We start from the raw sequence: 21,952 nt of genomic DNA on the forward strand, positions 1-21,952 counted from the left end.
TTGTCTTACCTTTAGCTAGTCGATCGCTTTATCTTCTCTAGTTATATTAGGAATTGTTTTAATAGAGTACTAATAAATACACGTGCCCACTTTTTATAATATAACCAAGCAAATATTATAAATGAGCCATGGTTTAATGGAATCATAGCAAAACATACAGTGATTAGCGAAGATGTTCTTTGTTTTCGGGCCAATGACTTATAGAGGCCCAAGGGGGCCATTGAAAGGTATTGGCTCATTACTTCTAAGAAGATGTATAAGTATTAAGTGGAACGGCACTGTTGCGTGTACGAAGACGTCAGTAAATTGAGACTAAGAACATCATGACTTGTACAAGGTTGTACATATATATATAGGAGTGTCTTGTTTGTTCCTTTGCTGATATTTGCAGGATGATTCCATTGTGTCACCGTGCCTTCGTGTATCTTGCAACGCCACGCTTGTAGATTTTTTAAATACTATTTTTTTGTTCTTACAAGTTAAAAAAAAACAAACACCAGACATCCAGTCCCTAGTTCTTTGCAAACAAGTGATCCATACAGTTGACCAAATTGGTCAAGAAATGTTTTATTTAACTCGACGACGTTTTAGGTGGTGTGCCCCCGAGACATCGGAGTATCGGGAAATTAGTTGACCTCAGGTCAACAAATCTTAGACACCAATAACTTTAAATCGCATTTTTAAATAAAATATTCAATGTACTTATATTTAAGGGTCACTTTATTTTTACCTAACTAGTTCATTTAAATATTTGATTGAAAAGAAATGCTTTGACGTCTGTGTAGTGCTACAACAATGTCAAGGCCAAGATTCAATTTCCTGCTTTGTAGCCACCACCTTTCTGCTACATGATACACAGATTTTGGAATTCTAGTATCAATACTAACTCAAGGCCAGGTCGGCCTTAGGGCACTGCAACCTATGCGGCCGCAGTGGGCCCCGCACTTTCATAGGCCCCACGCAAACACTAGTTGTACACTATTAAATTAACCCATTTTAACTTATGACAGGGTTTCCGTGGCCTCCTGATTTTCCAGGAGCTCCTGGAAATCTCCTGAAATTGCAAAGTATACGAAAAAAAAGTCATGAAAATCTCCTGAAATTATTAAATTATCCTGAAAACTCATAAAAATGTTCTGAAAAATACACAAAATTGTCATTTTGGGGTGCCATTAAATATAGAAAAACGCCAATCCTATTCGCTTTATTAAAAACAAAAACGGCATTGTCTACTTTCATTTAATAAAAATAATAAGGCGAATTTAAACCAAAACAGGAAGTTCCAATACTTAAGTTACTGTAATAGTCGGTAGCATGTAAATATAGATCTAAATCTATCTCGATCTCTTAAAAAAAATCAAAAGCGATATTTTGCTAGTCGATAGTAAATCTAAAAGGCAGATGTGAATGTTTATCGGCTTTTTCGAACTTTTTGTTGGAAAACTACCTTGTATTGTAGATGGCTATTAATTTAATTTGACCGTGATTTTGCACTTAGTAACGTATGAATAAAATGATGCAATGACGAAGTTATTTTTTAACAAAAATTCTTAATTTTCACTAATTATCCTTATCCCTACCCAGACTAGGCCCCGCGAAATCCGTTTCGCATAGGGCCCTGCAATCTGTAGGGCCGGCCCTGCTCAAGGCCATTTATCTATGGCTTATAGCAACTGCATCTAAAACACTGCGAGTGCTGAACATATGTTGCAAGGAGACCTAGACTCTCACAGCTTATCCTAACTGCTTTATTCGACTATCAAAACTAATGTTTATGAATTATATCTAGCCCCTATTTTTTTTCTTTATTCTACTCCTGATACTACAGAAAGTTGTTTTTTTTTCTGTCCTCGGGCTCATTGAGTAGTATCCGTTTACCGCAGAGGATTACGTTCAAATCTTGCCGCCTAGGCTTTTAATCTACTTGCTTGCTCGCCTACATCTGAAGATCTTACATCTGTGGACTCATGTTGAACATTAACTGGGCCACTTATCGAGGGCAGATATTTCTAAGTATACACACCACTCACGGGGATCTGGTCGTATGGGGGACTCTGCTCAAAGCCCGTGCTTCTCTGCGCTTGGGCGCTAAGACACTGCATCTACTCAGCGATAGATATCTGTGGGTAAATAATCCTCCAGGATTACGTTGATTTGAAAGATAAGAGGACTTGAAAACCAGAAGGGATATACACTAGTGATAAAATATATTTTTGTTGGATTTAATGATTTCCCAATGATGGTGGGACGTTGTTTTTTTTTTTTTTTTATTTTTTTTATTTTAATATATTTGCTATTTATTGCTATACATTTGCTATGTTGGTGTGTGCGCGCCGGAGTTTATATAATGACACTAAAATATATCCAATGATGTAATAATATTTGTGAAAAATTTGAGCACAATATTTTCGTATTAAATATTCGGCAATTATTTAGTCATCTAATAGTTCTTAGAATTAATGTTCAATGTATTAATTAGTTGGTAATTGATTCTATTCTTTATTCCTATTTTTTTTCCTCAACTCTGTCTTAGTCTTTCAACTCTGTCTTAGTCTTTCAACTCTGTCTTAGTCTTTCAACTCTGTCTTAGTCTTTGAACTCTGTCTTAGTCTTTGAACTCTGTCTTAGTCTTTCAACTCTGTCTTAGTCTTTCAACTTTGTCTTAGTCTTTCAACTCTGTCTTAGTCTTTCAACTCTGTCTTAGTCTTTCAACTTTAGAAAGACAATGGCTTCCTCTCAATTAATTAATTTATCTTTCTTTTTAGATTCTGACCATCCAATGGAAAACAATAACAGACCTTATAAGGAACGAATTATACGGGTTGACGACGATGACATCAGTGAGGACGAAGATGATGACGATGACGCCTCCAGGGATAGTTTTCACCACAGAAGGCTCATGGCAGAAGCCATGGCTGAGCGAGAGAGACACTTGGCTTCACGCGACAGATCCCCTCTTCGGGTCACGTCATCCGTAGACTCACGAGAAGAGCTTTCCGAGGCCAGGTGCAAAACCATTGACAAAAATTCCGAACGCAGGTCTCATGGAGACTCGCGAAGTTTAGACTGTGGAGAACCTTTTTCTAAAACGCCCAATTCTGGGCAATCGTCAGGTGAGGCAAGTTCGTTGAGCCCCAACAGAAATTCTGCCAGTGCGACACCGCCGGTGACTAGACCGAAAATTTGGTCTATATCTGATTTCATCAACACCACATCGTCATCTTCATCTACGACTTCAGCCACTTCACTGTCCTCATCGCCGATATCTTCATCCAGCATTATCTCTTCAACGCTTCAGACATCACTGTCATCAACGGGCAAGTCAGCGTTCCTCAACTCCTCTATTCCGTCGACTTCCCCCCAGAGACCGCATCCAAGCCAAGGATTCCTGTTTCTGCCACCAGCAGCAGCTGCGCACTGGCCGGCTGCGGCCGCAAGATTTGCCGGACTGGGTGGACACTTCCCCTTGGCATTGACTCACACCCCACTGTCCTACCCGTACAATCTGACCACCTCCTCGGCAGCTCGGGCAGGGCTCGAGGCTCACGTACATGCAGCCCAGATGGCCGCAAGAGCCGCTGCGGAGGGAGTGGCCAGCAGAGACGGAACTAGCTCTGGAGAGAAACTGTCCTTACATCCACACTTTCCTCGACTTCCAGCTAGCTCCATATTTTCACCGGCACGTGATATTGATGGCGTTCGACAACAAGGTTTGTAAAATTATTTTAATATTTTTTGTTACTGTTTGTCGAACCGTTATTGTTACAAGGTGCCTCTCTTTTTGTGACTTAGACCAAGACTAAGACTAGGACTACATCTAAGATTTCATAATTTTATGGAGCATTGATATTTCTGAAGAGCATTGGATGTTTGTTCATTTTTGTTTTATTTTACATGTTCATATTATTTTTATTTTTTCAAATATATTTTTTTTTGGTTCGGGCTTGTTGAAACTTGTATTCTTAGGCTGTAACTATCCTTACAGTTTCGTTAAAAGTTTTATAATTATTAAAGTGAAACTCTTGAAAGCTGAAAGTCTTCACATTGATAGGTCTTACGTTTCCTTCAAGTTTTGATAGGAATTTGTTAAAAAAGACTTTGTAGAGAGTATATCTTGTAAAGCTTGAATGTTGTCTAGAAGTAAATTCAAATAGAAAACAATTTTTTTTTTTAAATTTGCCATATCAAAAAAAAAAAAAAAAAAAGGAAAGGAAATGTCTATCTTGTTGGAATGTAAAAATACTTAAGCAAAAAAAAAAAGAAAATCTGTTTAGACTGGCACAGAATTAAAAGTGTACAATCGTAAACGACAGCATCTGACTATTTTAAGCCCTGTTCCCTAATAGAAGAAACTCCTGGTCCCTGGACTTACTAAGGACTGACATGTGCAGGCTTTCAAACAACTGTAAAGCTGCCGGAAGCTTGAGAGGCACAGCTTCGAGTTTCTCGCTAAACACAATTTATTTGTGCCTCAATATGGATGTCAGGACTTTGAAACCAAGAGTAAATTATTTGTTGAGGGAGGTTTTTTAATTCCGTTTCACTTAGTTTGAAGTTTTTCTGCACTTACAGCACCCCACCCTCTCAATTGATTCACCTCCGCCCTTGATTCTTAGCTCCTAAATATTCTTGTCCTCTAAAATAAAAGCTTTTTTAAACTCTTTTTTTTTTTTTACTTCTGCCAAGTAGACATCTTGAGATTTGTGAGGAACATTGTAAAGTAACTACAAGCGAGAGAAATAGAGAGGAAAGAGATAGGCAGAGAGGGAAGCTAGAAGTGAGAATAGAGACAGACATAGGAAGGGAGAGATATAGGGAGCGAGAGGGAGGGGGGAGAGAGAGGGGGAGAGTTAGCGAGAGAGGAGAGGCAGAGAGAATGAGGGAGGGAGCGAAAGAGAAAAAGAAAGAAAGACAGAGATTGAGAAAAAGGGAGGAGGGAGACCAGAAAGAGAGAGAGAGAGAGAGAAGAAGAACTAAAGAAAAGAGAGAGGGGTGGAGAGGGAAGAGAACGTATAGAGAAAGTGTCTTCTATAACCCCCCTCCCTTCAGGAGTTTTTCAAGCAGTTAAACTCTAAGAGGGCATAAAACTCAAACCCGATTCCTATCAAATTCGGGCCGGCTCTACACATTCGCGTCACTTCCTCGGGCTCCAAGACATAAGCCATGTAGTCCTAATTTGTGAGAGGCTTGTTACAAGAGCAGGGCAACTGGTTTCTCTGTTGCCTCTCTACCAATGAGTGCTACAAGCGTACACTACATTTTGTCTCGAAATTTCGGTTTTAAAACTTTTTTTTTAGTGTTATCCCCCTTAAAACTGGAATCTCTGGAGTCTAGAGAGTCATGGGACTTGTCGATGTGTATTTGCAAGGGAGACAATTCTGTCGCAAGCTGGTGTCTGGTTTAATAATATAATTATTTTACAGTTAAAAAAGTATTTATGCCTTTCCTTATTTCCTTTTTAAAAATAGATACTTCAGCTAATTTACGCAACATTGTCCTGATGTTTTGAAAGGTGTACTATAAGTCTGTACATCTGGATAACTTAGCAGTGAGTTTTAAAAGTCAAACAAATTCTTTTCGAAAGATACAGTCATTAAATAATGTAATTAGCGTACTAAACATTTTACAATAAAACAGGAGGGGCTGGGACAATGTTTAGGGAGGGGGTGTTTGAGAAAAGTCACATGGAGAATGGGGCGCCTTGACAAAGTCAGCCTTGGCCTGTAAATGACTAACGCTTATGGTAAAAGCATAAAAACGTCAAGTTTATATAATAATACATAAAAATGTAAAGAATTCAATATTTATATAAACTAGAAATAACACAGACGCGACTAAGACTCATTGCAAGTTTTGTTTTAGGATTGATGGAAAACGAGTTCTGTAAAAATGTTTTAAATTATCTTTTTAAAACTTTACCTATTTTTTTTTTTTGGCTTGGGTTGGGACTTAATAGTAGAGATATTAGCTAGGTGTGAAGCTGGAGTGGAGAAACATGTCAGTAAATATTGATTGATTTATACTATTCTTTGATTCAGAAATCAATCGTACATATTATCCATATATTTAAATAACTAAGTCTGTTGTTGTTGGCCTCCATTAAGTTATGGTCCATCTTGTACAACACGTGGAGCCCCATTCTCGAGACACATTTCCCTCCTCGTGTATTGCAGGTTAAGGTGGCATTCGCTTTGAGGGGGAGAAGAAGCAGCCATTTTTCGTTTGGTACGCCTTTCTTCCAGAGTTGAGGCCAATGCATTTTCGCTGTCAATAGTTCTCTTTGTCACCATCTCTCTGACAAGATAAGATCTAAACTGTAGGTGTTACGTTGAGACTCTTTTCCATTGGAATAAACTTTCAATTTAATCAGACAACTGGTAAAGTGGAATATTGAACTCGTTTAACCAAATCAGCATCAGCAACAATGAAGACTGAGATTTATGCTGTCTTCTCTCTCTCTCTCTGTGACGTCATTCCTTGTTTCACACCACCACCACATTCATGAAAGTATTTACACAGCGCTGCACCATTTCTTCGCAGGCGTGAAACTCTGGTGTTGGAGCGTGTGTGCGTGTTCTTGTTGGCTAAATAGTGATGTAACCACGAGTATAGCCATTACGTTAATAAATAGGGGTGAGTGATTCTCTTGAATTATGAGAGTAATTAATGCCGGAGACTGAGCAACATAATAAGATGTCTATTTCTTGTAGTTTTTTTAGGTGAATTTTAGTTTCTTTGAAGTACTCATCTTGTTGCTGTTGTTTTTGCTGAATACATTTACATCGAAATTGTGATTAAAATAGATTTTGGAAAAAAGTTTATTAGATATTTTTTAAGTTCTATATGAAGCAAATAACAATTTAGTTGCCTGGCAGTATGGAGATACAGCCCAACGATATTATAAATATGGAGATACAGCCCAACGATATTATAAATATGGAGATACAATCCAACGATATTATAACTACAATTCTTGTAAGTGAAAGTCTCAATCACATAACTGACCATCTCTTTACCAATCAATACTATTTGATTGACAAACTAGCACAAATTATCTGTAAACTGTACCGCACAAGATGTATTCAATACAGTATTGTTCTCAGTTCCCCTGAACTGTCATTCCTAACGGTTGAATTAACATAAAACTTCCGTTTGATTCTCTCAAGTTTTTTTCTTTTCTTCTTCTGTGTTTTTTTTTTCTCCTTCATTTTTGTCCAGAGATTTCTTTCTTCCCATCAGCTCCTCGTGCAGTATTTTCAATCTTCAACATTGTCGCTCTTGGCCGCTGTTCATTTCCTCCCAGTCCGAGATATTGGCCCTCGCTTTGATCCGCTAGCTGATTGCCCGGCTTGCTCAACAATGAAAACGACATGGCTCGGACCTGACAACAGCGCTGTTCATTTCTGTCTCGGTAATCCAGGAAACCGGAAACCGGAGACCGCGGGCTCGGAGGAGAGAACGAAGGCGATTGGCTATAATTTGCGCGAGCTGATTCGTATGCATGTCCACAGAGTCCTCGCGCTCCTCACACGTCAGGCAGGCAGAGACAACCCCGGCTTTACCGAAAAAAAAAAAAAACAGACTGGGAAAGGGGGAAGAAACCCGTATGAAAGGGAAACAACCTGGGGTTTTAAAACTGGACTTAAATCTGAAACTGAGAAAACAGGCTGGAATGAAAGGGAGAGAAACAAACACGTTTTAACAGTTTAGACAATGCACCTCGCGTGTTGTGTTTACTGAGTTGTCTTTCCATTTCTTTCCCTGGGGTTTGTCAACGATGATAAGCCGAGGACGAAAATAGATTTGTTTCACTTAGTCGGAGCTACAGAAAACCCAGACTTTTAGTACGTAGGGTTAGGGCTAAGTAATACCTTACCATAATAATGTAGATCTATTGCCATACGAGCATGTTGTGAACTTTCACATGCGTGGGTGATAGCTCTGTTACAGTACTATGGTGGCCAGTGTAGTGGAATTATTATTTAGTCTTTAGCATAAGACCTCAAATAAGATGAGCCTACCTTGGGTTTTGGGAGTAAGAGAGAATGGGAGAGAAAGATGATTAGAAAATATAAGAGAGAGGGAGAGAATGAGAAAAGAAACAGAAGAAGACAGAGATAGAATATAGAAAGAAACCGAGAGAAAGAAAAAGATAAAGAGAGACGGGAAGAGGGAGAGAAAAAGAAAGAGAGAGAGAGAGAGAAACAAAGATAAAGAGAAGGAGAGAAAGAAATTGACAGATAAGAAAATATAAAGAGAGTGAGAAGAGAGAAAGAGACAGTGTTAGTACCAGCTCGTTTAACATAGTACCACCTAACGTCTACAGAGGTACTCAGACTCATCTAAATGGTTGTGGAATGAATAATAATTATAATACATGTTCCTCTGATTGTCAGTACAGATGCTGTAGTACAGTCCATTCCCCACTTGCTCACTTAGTTATTAGTATTATTAGTGTTATTAGTATTGTTATAGATAGAAGTCACTGTCCCAAGTGACTTAGTTTATTATGACCACGTGAATACAATGATAAATACATCGGCTCAACTCTCGTGAGCGGAATGATAAATGACGAGATTTAACAATGGGGAGGCAACTCTTTGTTTCAGACGACAGGTAATTGTCTCCTCTTTCTCACTACCCTTTCCTCCACCCTTACTTTTCCCGCCTTCGCATTATTTTCTAGTCACGCCGTCTGCTTTCGCCGCAAATCTGGCGAGGAGCCCCTGTGGTGGGGGTCCCCCCGTTTCACTCTCTCGTTCTCCACACCTCGAGATGATGTCCCAGCGTCGGATTAACATGTGGGTTCTATCAAATGAGATGACCAAGATGAACAACGCTCCACCAGTGAGGTCTTTTCATTAGCTTATCATACAAGTAATATTAGCCCGCCAAAAATGTTTCGTTTTGACATTAACTTTTCAGTGGATGCTAGATGTGTGTTTGTGGGTGGAGGTGTGTGTTTACGTGTTGCTTGTCTGAGTGAGTGTGTGTGTACCTTTGGGAAAACTCACCGATTCTGTTAAATATAAGTGTGTGTGTGTGTGTTTTCCCCCATCTACCTTTCTATTTATATCGTCGGCTAGTCTTATCTTGGGATTTTCCCGCTAAACAAGTACATGACGTCACTGAAGCGCGTGAATGGAACACAGATTCACCCCAGACTGCCCGTCTGCAACGAACTGAAAATATGTTAAGAAAGTCTTTGTCGGACAAGAAATATGTCTTCAAGAAATTGGCACTCTGTTTACGATGTTTAGGAATGTTGGAAGCAAAATATTTACTAACAAAATGACGTCATACATATATATTTTTTGTTTGCAATTGTCTGGAGCAGTTCTGTAAGCTTATTAATGTAATGTTGCTAATGTCGATACATTAGGGCGTTGGCCCTGAGCGCTTTCAGCTCTATTAATAAAGGAGTGAGTTTAGAAGGGAGCTGAATATTTGTTTGACTCACACTCTTGTACCTCACGCTTCTCCCCCCCCCCCTTCAGCTGTCAGGCGTTTGGCTATGACCGCAACATCACACTCCTGAGGTCTTAAGACCGATCACCACAAAATGGCAGAGAAAAACAAACACCAATCGGGACAAAGCCGCTTACCGGTCATTTGTTACCTCCAGCCTTCTGCTCTGTTTGGCCAAGTGGACCATTATGTCCACTTATGTCCAGAAGGCGGTGTGTTATAACATCCGTCATATTTGTGTGTCCTCTTTCTATTGTTTGAGATCCCCCGAGAGGCCTAACGTAAGCCCTCTCCTAGAAAGACGACAGAGTAAGACGTGTAGATGAGGACGTTTGAGGAACGTCAGGAGGCCAGGGAGGAGGTGGATGACGTGAACAAGTCAACTCCGTGTTGGTATCGCACTAAATTGAGCGCCCTCGTGATGTCTAAACTATTCCAGCATCTCTGAAAAAAAAAAAAAAAAGCTTCTAACAAGCGTCCACAAGTGACGTCAATAAAGACTTTATCTCGCAGTTTTCCGCTGACTGTGATGTCCATTACCTGGACTTATGTCACGACAGGAACAGAAATATGACTAATGAGTGCCCTACCAGAGCAGACATTGGCGTGAGCCAAAAGAAGAAGAAACGATTCTGTCTAATCTCCTGCAATGACCAACATGGACAGAGTTATGGCGCCTTTAGCAGCGTCTCTCAAAACTAACCCTTTCAACCGATTTTTTTTTTCTTTTGTATTTCTTCTCACTTTTATTTGAATACATTTCAAACATTTTCCTGACATTCATGTGAATCCTTACTACCAACTTCTAAGCAACCCGTGGAATAACTCCCTAGCCAAGTGATATCAAGTTTACTTCAATCACAAAGGTTGCAGTGATATGCTCTTCGGTTTTAGTTCTAAGACTGTCCGATGTTATCCCATGTCACCCTGCAAGAAGAGTCGGCTAGAAGGCAATAATCTTTATTTCTAAAACAATTCCTGTCTCAGCTTGTGTACAGAGAACTTGAAGGTATCTCGTATCGCAGATTTTGTGCCGAGTACTTGAAGGTAGCACATTTCTTAGCTTGTGTATCGAGTACTTGAAGGTAGCACATTTCTTAGCTTGTGTATCGAGTACTTGAAGGTAGCACATTTCTTAGCTTGTGTATCGAGTACTTGAAGGTAGCACATTTCTTAGCTTGTGTATCGAGTACTTGAAGGTAGCACATTTTTAGCTTGTGTATCGAGTACTTGAAGGTATCGTGCATTTCATGTTTCTATCGTGAATGTCAGCTAATCCACCAGACCATGATACTACAAAAGTGAACTGTTTTTGAAAAGCATGTGTTCTACACAATAATAACGCGTCATGGTATAGATGATATAATCCCCACATAATGCTTATTAACGCCCATTACTTTAAGTATAGACACCTAACAAAAAAATATGACCAATTGAAGGTAAACAATGTTGCTGAGTGGTCGAGCGTTTGAATTTCGAAACGTGAGATCTCGGGATCAAATCTCGGTGAAGAATTTCGGCATGTAATGACGCTCCAAGTCCACCCAACCTTAATGGACACCTGACATTAGTTAGGAAAGGTAAAGGCTTTTGGTCGTTGTGCTTGTCAGACGACACCCTTCTTAACTGTGGACCTTAGAAACCGATGAATTTTTAAAATCATAAGCCATAATATGGCACTATACCAATAGCGTTGGGCATTAGCATCTTCATAAAACAGTTCAATAAGAAAATAGCTATAACAAAGGATCTATAACAAAATAAACTATAACAAAAGTAGATGATTTCTTTATAGTTAAGGGTTAAGGCTCCAAAGAGAGAATCAACCTATGCTAGAAATGATACATTGTCATTGAGTAGCCATGTAACAAGTTCAATCGCGCTTGACGGAACTAAACAGGAGACAATTATTTGTGGAAACTGACCCCTGGACGCTAGAATAATCTGGCCAACACACTCTTTCACGGCGGCCTTTCTCTCAATGTCTTTCGCTCCGCCCGATCGTCTAAATTGACGCTTCAGCTCCCGGCTCACAATACTTAGGTTTGCAGTGCCCTCTGTCTCCAATGGAAATATGCTGCTTCTGGAAAAAGAAGACGTTAGCTGCCATTGTAATATGGCGCCCTCAAGATCAATAAGTCGACCGCCCTTGCACTTGCGACATTGTCACTGCTTTCAAAGAAGCTGTCGCCCGATGCCACTTTCGGACACTTTGAAGATGGTCTCATTTTCTCGCCTGACTGCGGGTCTATTTAAACACGAGAGACGGGCTTAATAATGTTTGCCTCACCCATCTCTTAATTGTTTGATTTGTGCCCGCCCCCCCCCCCCCCCAATGAGACGTCTTCTATCTCTTCCAAATCTGAATGTCTTTCATCTATTGTACTGATTGTCTCTTTCTTGGAATGTTCCTTTATTTACTGGACAGCCGCCAGAAGGACATTCGAATTGAAAGGACAACATGGAAATATAACTTCCAACACTAACAACATAACAATAGCAACATAATAGCAATATCAGCAGTATAGGAAAGTAAAAAAAAAAAAAAAAAAAAAAATACAAACACACACACACACACATATGATTAGAAACATTCAAAGTTCATAGCGTCCAAATATTTTTTGTTTTAATTTGTCTAAAAAAAAAAGGATTTTATTTTAATTCGAGAATCACTACTTTCAAATAGTTCTTGCTATGAATCGAATAAAACGTTAAAGGGAGTTAATGCAAGACATACACATAGCCGGCCTCTTTGTTTCAGTGGTACCGGTATTCACAAATGGCATGGCACACAAACTCATATCAAAATTACATTCCATAACAATGACCATGAGTTGACCACTAAGAGACCATTTATCTTCAATGACAAACTAAAACAATTATAAATGCCTTTAAGACATTACTCCAGAAAAACAATACAAAGTTTTCGTTAAACACAAGGAGGACGATGAATTCTTCTTAAGAGTGCAACAGGTGCTACATAATATTCAGTCTATTTGTGAGAAGACATTTTCAAAGGATAACATATATAAATATATAATATCAGGTGACCGAGCCTCGCTCGGATGAATAATTTGTTAAGGAAGGATATATACCCGAAGTCATTTTGAGAATATTTTTGTACCAGGTGGCCGAACCTCGCTCTGTTAAATAATTTCGGAAGGTTATATACCCGAAGTCATTTTGGGAATATTCTTGTAATTACGAAAATGAACGATCGGATAAAGACTACTAATCTGAAGAGTTGTTTTAGTGTTCTGTTAGTTCTAATTGTAGGCCTAATTGTACATGTCGATTAAATTTAAAGTCTTTTAAGTCCTCCTACAGTCTAGACAAACTACAGCTCACGTCCGTCTTATAGTTTTACAATCTATCTTTTGCGTAAAACTATTGTAGGCTTACTATTATTGGCTTGGAAGAAAGTCTTTGCAATGTAACTTCTCTACGTTATAGGGTAAAACATGCACTTAGTGACAAAGTAAAATGGCGCATTTTTTCTTATTAGACTTAAATCATGGCATTAGATTTCTAAAGAAACGTTTCCGTGGGGCACCTCTGTTACGCAAAACAATATGCTCGTTACCCATACGGGATACGTGCCCTGCCCAGCCTGACAGTCGGACTATAGGAAGTTCATACCGGCTTTTGCCATCCATCCATCCTTGTGGTACTATGGCCTGCTTTTACACATCCATCCATTCAGATCTCTCCTGGCCCTAACTCCAAGCTTTTTACCGAGGTTTATAGTTAAATCAAAAGAGGCTGCAGTGTACTCAAACTCGTTGACCGCTAGATGGATATCATGTTTAGTGTGAGCAAGTAAGGCGTAGAGAAGCTGTGTTATGACCAGTTCCTTTGTTTTGGTACAGGAGAGGTAGACACTGAAGCATGAACACATGGTAATAATTCACCAGCAAAATAATAATAATAATAAGGCTTGTCTTAGAGTCCGAAAATTAATGAGGATTGCAGCTGTGACCTACATATCTTGCCACATCCAGGGCAAGCATAACCATTGTCCGCGATGCTCGATTAAGATTTTCTTTTAGCGTCTGCGTCTGTCCTCGGCAGCAAATTTTCTTTTGGTCTCAAATGTGTATCCGCGGCCTTTGTATAGAGGGAATTCTTTAAGTCCGACAGTTACGCTGGACAGAGCAGTATCCTATATGGGAGACGAATCTTAGACGAACGCATGCCAAAGGCAGTGTTTTTTTTGGTGAGCTAAAAAGTGGTCGACGTAACACCGAAACCCTTAAAAGACCAGCTTATGGCGCAAACTTGACTTAGCTGACATAGAAGAGAGCACATGGTTGCATTCAACCTCAGAACGAGACAGCTGGAGGTCACCAGCAAAATAAACAACAAAGTAAAAGGTATCTACACCGCTCTACACAATTAAAGTGTAAACAACTTATTAAGCACTTAAAACACAATAACTAATCATATATCGGCACATTTAATTTCATTACTTTTCTTTCATAGTTCTATAATAAATCAATCTACATTAAGATGGTGCGCAAATGTTTCATTAGGTCTATTGATTCTTTAGAACTAGTTATTGTTTGCAAAGAAATATTTTAGTGTACTGCGGTAAGCCTAGTGACGTAAGCAGCGTTTTTCCCGTTTACGTCATGGAAAATTTTCATTCATAAAACATTCTAGCCAAAACTAATTTTTCGATAATGAGGCATTTTCACACCGATATAACGGTCGACCTCGAGTTTTCCCGATGTGGCCAATGAGTTGAGAATTTTTTTCTCACTATTATGCACATACCATGAACTTTTAAAGAAAATCGTTAGAGCCGTTTTCGAAATAAAATTTATATATATATATAAATATAAATATATATACATACATACATACATACATACAAGAATTGCTCGCTTAAGAGTATAGGATATGTCACATTTAGAATTTCTAATAGGAGAACACAATTCGATGTCCAGAAACTTGTCGGAAGGAAGGGGCGGGAGGAAAGTGCGGAGTTAGGGCGCTGGCTGGAGTCGAAGACGTTAACGATAACAGGGGTGGAAAGAGGGCGCTGACGCCTGGCTTGGTGCCGATAAGGGCAGCATTGCCCATTCTGTCAGATACACAAGACTCCTTCTTCAGTTCCATTAATTAGCCCTTCATGAGTCAGGACAACAGAATCAAACTGGAAGAACCCTCAGTCTCTCTCTCTCTCTCTCTCTATCTCTCTCTCTCTCTCTCTCGTTCATTCGCTCTTTCGCGTGCTGGTCCGTTTATCTAAAAACATCCGCAAGATTCTCTGCCGGAGGTCACCGGTCCCTGAGGATCGCCACGCCGTGACGGCGGTCTTTACCGTGAGGTCTGTCCAAGGTCCACGTCTGTCTAAGCTGTGTGCATTCATCACTTTTGGTATTAATTGAAAGATTGTGGCCAGAGGAATTATAAAGAATAGAAGACAACGGAAAGAGAGAATGAAAAATAGAGAACTGGGAGAGAAGGGGAAGAATGAATGGAAAATGAATGGACTTCGAAAGGGGGGCGGGGGACGGTCAGAAAGGAAGAAACGAAGAGCAAGACAAGTATGAAAAAAAAGGGTCCACGAAGGAGCACAGGGTGAAATTGATCCAGATAATTATAAAAAAGGGAGGGGGGGGGGGCAAACATTTATCCTCAAGCGCCGTAGCTGCAACACTTCAACCCCTCCATCCCCCCTTTCACGGTTTTATCCTCACCCCACCCCCTCTTTTCTCTTTCATTTGATTGAGTCGCCTTGTAAAAGAGCTGACAGTGAGAGTATTGGGAAGTCCCGATTCTCTATACTAACAAATTATTTTACCAAATAAACCCATTATCTGTATGAGACAATGGCCGCGCCTTTTGGAAGACGAAAGGGGAATCCAGAAGACAATGGCGCCCAATCGCTCTGGGAGGATCGGTCGAGGGCAGAGGGATTTCAGACATTTTTATTGGAGAGTGTGATTCATTTCCAGCAGCCTTCACGTCAAGAGAATTGAGCCCTCTTTGTTGCACGTGTTGAAGTTTTGGTTTTTAACATTTTGAATATTTCCACGTCTGCTTTCAGCCAGCGACTTGATTGGAAAAGAAAATGGCAACAAAGATTACATGTAATTAGTTGATGAGATAAATACATGAGATAATCATCTACCAAGCTATTTACTGGAACAGTCGAACTGATACATACAAAAGATGTGGTTCAGTTAGTTTGGAACGTACGCAGTCACTGAAAAGAAACTGTGGAGAGTAACAAGCAATAGAAAAATAGAATACTTTTTTAAAAAAGAAAGCTTATATGAGGAAAAGAACCTCTAATTACTGCCATTGATCTGAGAATTACAGGATTTAGCTCCCTTTCTGCTATTTAAAATAAAATTAATTTATTAGTACTAAAGGATTAACTAATTTGGGTTGATTTTTGGATTGATTCGTGTATTGTCATGAACTGTGAATAATTATGCAAAATTTCAACTTGATCCAAGTATGGGAAATGGGCGAAAAAAAACATGTTTAAACTTTTTACCAGACAGAAAGATAGACGGACAGACTGAGTGAGTTGATATAAGCTTTATAAAAACAAACATAATGAACTTAAAACTCTGTAGTAATGGTGTTGTTTTTTTCTTCAATCTATAAAAAAAAAACCGATCGCATTTAAATAATTTTTTAATTTCTATCAATAGTTAAAAATGTGCATTGACTAAAAACGAAACTCGTGACGTGCCGCCATGCTGTAGGTATGAACTAACGTAAACAATGCTAACTTTAACCTGTTCCAAGATCTAGCACACTTTAATTAGGATCACCATTGGCAAAGCAATGTCTTCCATACTCAGACCTGTGGAATATGTAACTATAGAGTTCATTTTAGGATGTTATTGCATCACTATATTGTTATTTGCAATACACAATGTAAAGAAAATATATATATACGTATAGTAAAGATTATTATTATTGTCGTTATTATATTTATTTTAAAACGAAATAGCTTCTTTTTAAAAATGCATTGCTCTTCCTAATTTAAATTAAATGAAAGATGTTGAAAACATTTCAACAAAGTGAAAGAAATATACAAAAATAAAGCATAGATGTTCATTTTAGTATCAAATTTTCAGAAATACAGACTACACCTCCAGGGAGGTCTAGAGTTACCAAAAATCTAATTAGTAATTTTCATTTAACCTGTAGGGCAAACTCCTTCTCTGGGCAATTAGCAAATCCTATCAACAAATTTTCTTTTGATTGCCCCGAGTCTCTAGTCCGGTGAAAATAAAGAAATGAAAAAAACAAAACAATGCTGTCATCTGATCTGTAACCACCAAACTCAAGTGGCCAGATTGTCGCCAACTCGTGTGAGACATTGTAGCAAGATAACCTCTGACCTCGGGAGAAACTATTATCACATAGAGGGATGTTACTTTCTGTACTCCGAGGAGTCTCACCGTTCACGTGACAAGTGTGCACTTCGTCAAGGCACAGATAAAGGATATTTGGGCAGCGACATCAAGGGCAACATTTGACGGACCGTGGTGCCTGGGACGTGGCTGTGCTCCCTAGCCTCGCCTCATTTGCCAAGATTTATAACCGGCACTTAAGACATTTAAAACTTCATGTAGCGTTTTTTTTTATTCTGGTTCTGATTTTATTTTCATATTTATACTATTAACTATCTCGATTATTAAAACAACTAACTCTTATCTTAGTCTAAACCTACTGCAGGTGTGTGTTGGCAAGGGGTTAACGTAACATCAGTCCGAACGTACAGGATTACTGTCAATGACATAACAAACATCATGACATTTATTTGTAGGATGCTTGTAGGCACAGTACTATTGTTCGGACACACTAGACAACAATGATCACAGGAACTACTTTGAGACTTGACATATGATGACTTAATTCTTCACTGTATAATTAAGACAAATGTTTAAGTTAAATAGAAGATACAAGATCATTCCAACTTCTATGTACATAATAGATACAAATAATTTATACCTGTCTTGAAATACACACTGATCACTTGAATTTCAATATACATGTATATTCACTTTGTACCGAACAGACTACTGACTCTCTAGCTACCTTGTTACTTCTACTGACTCTCTCGCTACCTTGTTACTTCTCCTACTGACTCTCTCGCTACCTTGTTACTTCTCCTACTGACTTTCTCGCTACCTTTTTACTTCTTCTACTGACTCTCTCGCTACCTTGTTACTTCCCCTACTGACTCTCTCGCTACCTTGTTACTTCTTCCACTGACTCTCTCGCTACCTTGTTACTTCTCCCACTGACTCTCTCGCTACCTTGTTACTTCTCCTACTGACTCTCTCGCTACCTTGTTACTTCTCCTACTGACTCTCTCGCTACCTTGTTACTTCTCCTACTGATTCTCTCGCTACCTTGTTACTTATCCTACTGACTCTCGTGCTACCTTGTTACTTCTCCTACTGATTCTCTTGCTACCTTGTTACTTCTCCTACTGATTCTCTTGCTACCTTGTTACTTCTCGTACTGACTCTCGTGCTACCTTGTTACTTCTACTGATTCTCTTGCTACCTTGTTACTTCTCCTACTGACTCTCGTGCTACCTTGTTACTTCTCCTACTGATTCTCTTGCTACCTTGTTACTTCTCCTACTGACTCTCGTGCTACCTTGTTACTTCTCCCACTGACTCTCTCGCTACCTTGTTACTTCTCCCACTGACTCTCTCGCTACCTTGTTACTTCTACTGATTCTCTTGCTACCTTGTTACTTCTCCTACTGACTCTCGTGCTACCTTGTTACTTCTCCTACTGATTCTCTTGCTACCTTGTTACTTCTCCTACTGACTCTCGTGCTACCTTGTTACTTCTCCTACTGATTCTCTTGCTACCTTGTTACTTCTCCTACTGATTCTCGTGCTACCTTGTTACTTCTCCTACTGACTCTCGTGCTACCTTGTTACTTCTCCTACTGATTCTCTTGCTACCTTGTTACTTCTCCCACTGACTCTCGTGCTACCTTGTTACTTCTCCCACTGACTCTCTCGCTACCTTGTTACTTCTACTGATTCTCTTGCTACCTTGTTACTTCTACTGACTCTCTCGCTACCTTGTTACTTCTCCCACTGACTCTCTCGCTACCTTGTTACTTCTACTGATTCTCTTGCTACCTTGTTACTTCTACTGACTCTCGTGCTACCTTGTTACTTCTCCTACTGACTCTCGTGCTACCTTGTTACTTCTCCTACTGACTCTCGTGCTACCTTGTTACTTCTCCCACTGACTCTCTCGCTACCTTGTTACTTCTACTGATTCTCTTGCTACCTTGTTACTTCTCCTACTGATTCTCTTGCTACCTTGTTACTTCTCCTACTGACTCTCGTGCTACCTTGTTACTCCTTCTACTGATTCTCGTGCTACCTTGTTACTTCTCCTACTGACTCTCGTGCTACCTTGTTACTTCTCCTACTGACTCTCGTGCTACCTTGTTACTCCTTCTACTGACTCTCGTGCTACCTTGTTACTTCTCCTACCGACTTCACTATGATCGCTACTTTAGTAACTCACTAAACATTTGACCTGTGGCAACTAGCTCATGACCAGGCAGCCATTTCTCCTGCAACAAATGGGCATACATATTTATGCACACACACACAACACACATGTATGTAAACTTTAACCAAAACCAAAACTTTATAACATTTTATTCATATGTTTGTGTTGTTTTATCTTTACGATAGTTTGTACTATAACAATACAGTTATAGGTAACACATTTTGTTTCTCTCTCAACAGTTATGGCTCCATCCAGACTGGTTGTAGATTCAAGCCTCCGGTGAGCTCCTGGCACTAAGTCACGTGTGCACACCAAGACATCTTTTATGTTCATAGATCGACCCTCAAACGGAGCACATTGGTTTCATCCATTAGGCTTTCATTACCAGATGGTCAACGATGCCCTGTCGTGAAAATGTAAAGCAGATATCAGCACAGTTTAGTGAAAGCCTCTGAGTCTTATACAGTTTATTGCGGGTCTCATACCAGAAGGCACAATTAATTGAGGGTCTTATTTTTACTTAGCAACAAGAACAGAATATTTGTATATTATATTAAGGACAACAACAACAACACACACACACACACACACACACACACACAAAGACAAGGTTTTCAACTAAAGTCTACTTATACAAGGAGGTAGATCCAGAGAAGAATTCTCTGAAGGATCATTGACAATGGAAATCTCCTCAAGTTTAAACTGTATAGCATGAAATTCACCGTATATCGGTTGCCTCACGGTGCCAGCTCAAATCCTTTTAGCCTTGATGCATCCTTCAAAAATGTCCACCGAGTGCTTAAAGGTTGTTTTTTGTTTTATCGGCTGGTGTCAGTGGAAAGTAAACACTCCAGGCTAACAGATTGAACCAGAATGGGAGTGTCCAGATGTTTATATTCTGTCAACGATTGCTCTGTGTATTGTCCTACTTCAAAACGAGGCGCCATCCTTCAGTACTTACTAGAGAACTTCGTGTTTGTCAATATTGAAGTACGGGACTCGCAATTAAAACAAAGCACAACTTGTCCAGGCATTGCATGACCTACTTAGCATTGACCACAACATCAAGAAATACCGTTAAGTCAATTTGACTCGGATTACCTCCCTTCTCAACATGGTTAAAAACTGTCTTCAAGGGGGAAAAGCAGAAAAACAAAAATCTCTTCATTTTTTTTTTTCCTGCGCTAGATCTCTCCGGTCAATCTTGTTGTCCATCTTGACTTGTAAATACGACCAACGTCTAGATGCAAGTCCTCAAGCATTGGCACGTGACATCAGCCTTGGATTGGCCGACGTCTGCGTGACACGGACTCCAATATGGCGGCTTAAGTCGCTTCCCAACTCCCGCTCACATGTCCTTCCCCTTTCCAGTACGCCATACTCTCTGCACCAAAACTAAACGAACTTTTGCGTGTGTGCATATCGCCAAGGGAAGTAATAAACTTATCTGAACTGGACGTAGTTCCAAACCCTTGACCTTTGAATCGCAATTGTGAAGCTGTAAATATATTCATAAAAATCCAACATTTTAGATCTTGCTCTTATGAATATGATGTACTATTTGATAATTGTGGGTTGTATTGAATCTGTTGTATACATGTTATTATGGGTCGTGGGCAAATCCAATGTTTTAATCATGTGTTTTTTTTTTCACTTCTATCATGTCCACTTTATGACATGCAGCTCCCATTTATACTCACCAATACGATCTCTTGAGTTAATGTTTGAAATTTTCTTTTATCGCTAGTCAGTACCGTCCAGGAGAAATTCCTTTTTTTTTAAAATATTTATTTTCTTTCGTTTCTATTCGTTTAATATTAAATGAAATAATTGTATACATTTTGATGTAAAATTTAATATTGAATGTTTAGAAAACAAAATATTGTTCATTAAAATGTAAAAAAAAACAACAATATTTGAATCAGATTTATTTACTGTCTATGTAAATGTAATATAGTGTAGACTTATGAATATAAGACTTTAGAATGATAAAACATTATAATTATAGAGATGTTAAATAATGAAATGATCACAGTCGACTTACAGATATTTTTTAATTACAATATTTAAAGTTTTAAAACCTATTTTGTTTTTAAAAATAAAAGAGTAAGTATTACCCAGATATATCTACGAAAGCATAACACTGCACTATAAACATTATTATCACTGTGCCCTAGATCGTTGTAAAGACAATGAAACAAGATACTCACTAAAGTCACGAACTCTCGGTGTGAAGCTACCCGAAGTAGCCTATCCTGAAATAACCACTTCGTGTTTTTCAACCAACTGTTTTCCCTGCGAGCCTCTCTAAATAAACAGATTTTAGAATAATAATCTAGGAATAATGGTTGAGTATTGAAGTAGCATTACATTTCGGAGAACAAATTTCGTTTATCTGTTTTTGTTGAATAGCAATTAATAAATAAATGTTCACTAGATCATGCAATCCTTATTCATCTACCAGTACTTATATACAACATCTATGTCAGTAATGATTTGATTTTGACAGACGTACTGTTTCATGTCCTCATGCTTGTCTCCTTGCTATGTTTCAATCTGTTTTCAATGTTGATCCTACTTCCTGACACCTTCTCTTACTTGCATGTCTAGTTTGTATCGCATTCATTTCTTGTATTTAAAAAAAACAATACGTGGGAAAATTTTGACGCTTGAAAATGTTTTTAATTCAACAAAATATATTCACAAATTAAATATATGAGTTCTAAACTGAGATCATTGTTTTTCTTTGATTGTGTTAGCAATATGTTGTGTTAAACTTAGAATATTTTGACTTTAACAAAAATATTTTAACGGATATATTTGGATGGCTATGCATCTTCCTTACTACCAATAACAATAACAGTACTATGTTTGTAGTTTGTAACGCCTTATCTATGGCCTCCCTCTGTCTTGAAGCAACTATAGAGTAAACCTGGACAGTAGCTGTGAACGTTGAACG

The 21,952-nt window shown here is 38.9% G+C and overlaps 1 protein-coding gene across 1 annotated transcript in view; it reads left to right on the forward strand.

Annotated features, from left to right (window-relative positions):
- LOC106062571 (homeobox protein caupolican-like) overlaps window positions 1-21,717 on the forward strand; it is a 53,705-nt gene extending 31,988 nt beyond the window's left edge. The window contains exons 7-8 of the mRNA XM_056036447.1: window positions 2,766-3,710; window positions 19,233-21,717. Of these exons, the coding sequence (XP_055892422.1) occupies window positions 2,766-3,710; window positions 19,233-19,276 (989 nt within the window). The 3' untranslated portion in view covers window positions 19,277-21,717. The remainder of the gene's footprint in view (window positions 1-2,765; window positions 3,711-19,232) is intronic.
- The last annotated feature ends 235 nt before the right edge of the window (window positions 21,718-21,952 follow it).

The sequence above is a fragment of the Biomphalaria glabrata genome, chromosome 7, assembly GCF_947242115.1.
Source record: "Biomphalaria glabrata chromosome 7, xgBioGlab47.1, whole genome shotgun sequence".
NCBI lineage: Eukaryota > Metazoa > Mollusca > Gastropoda > Planorbidae > Biomphalaria > Biomphalaria glabrata.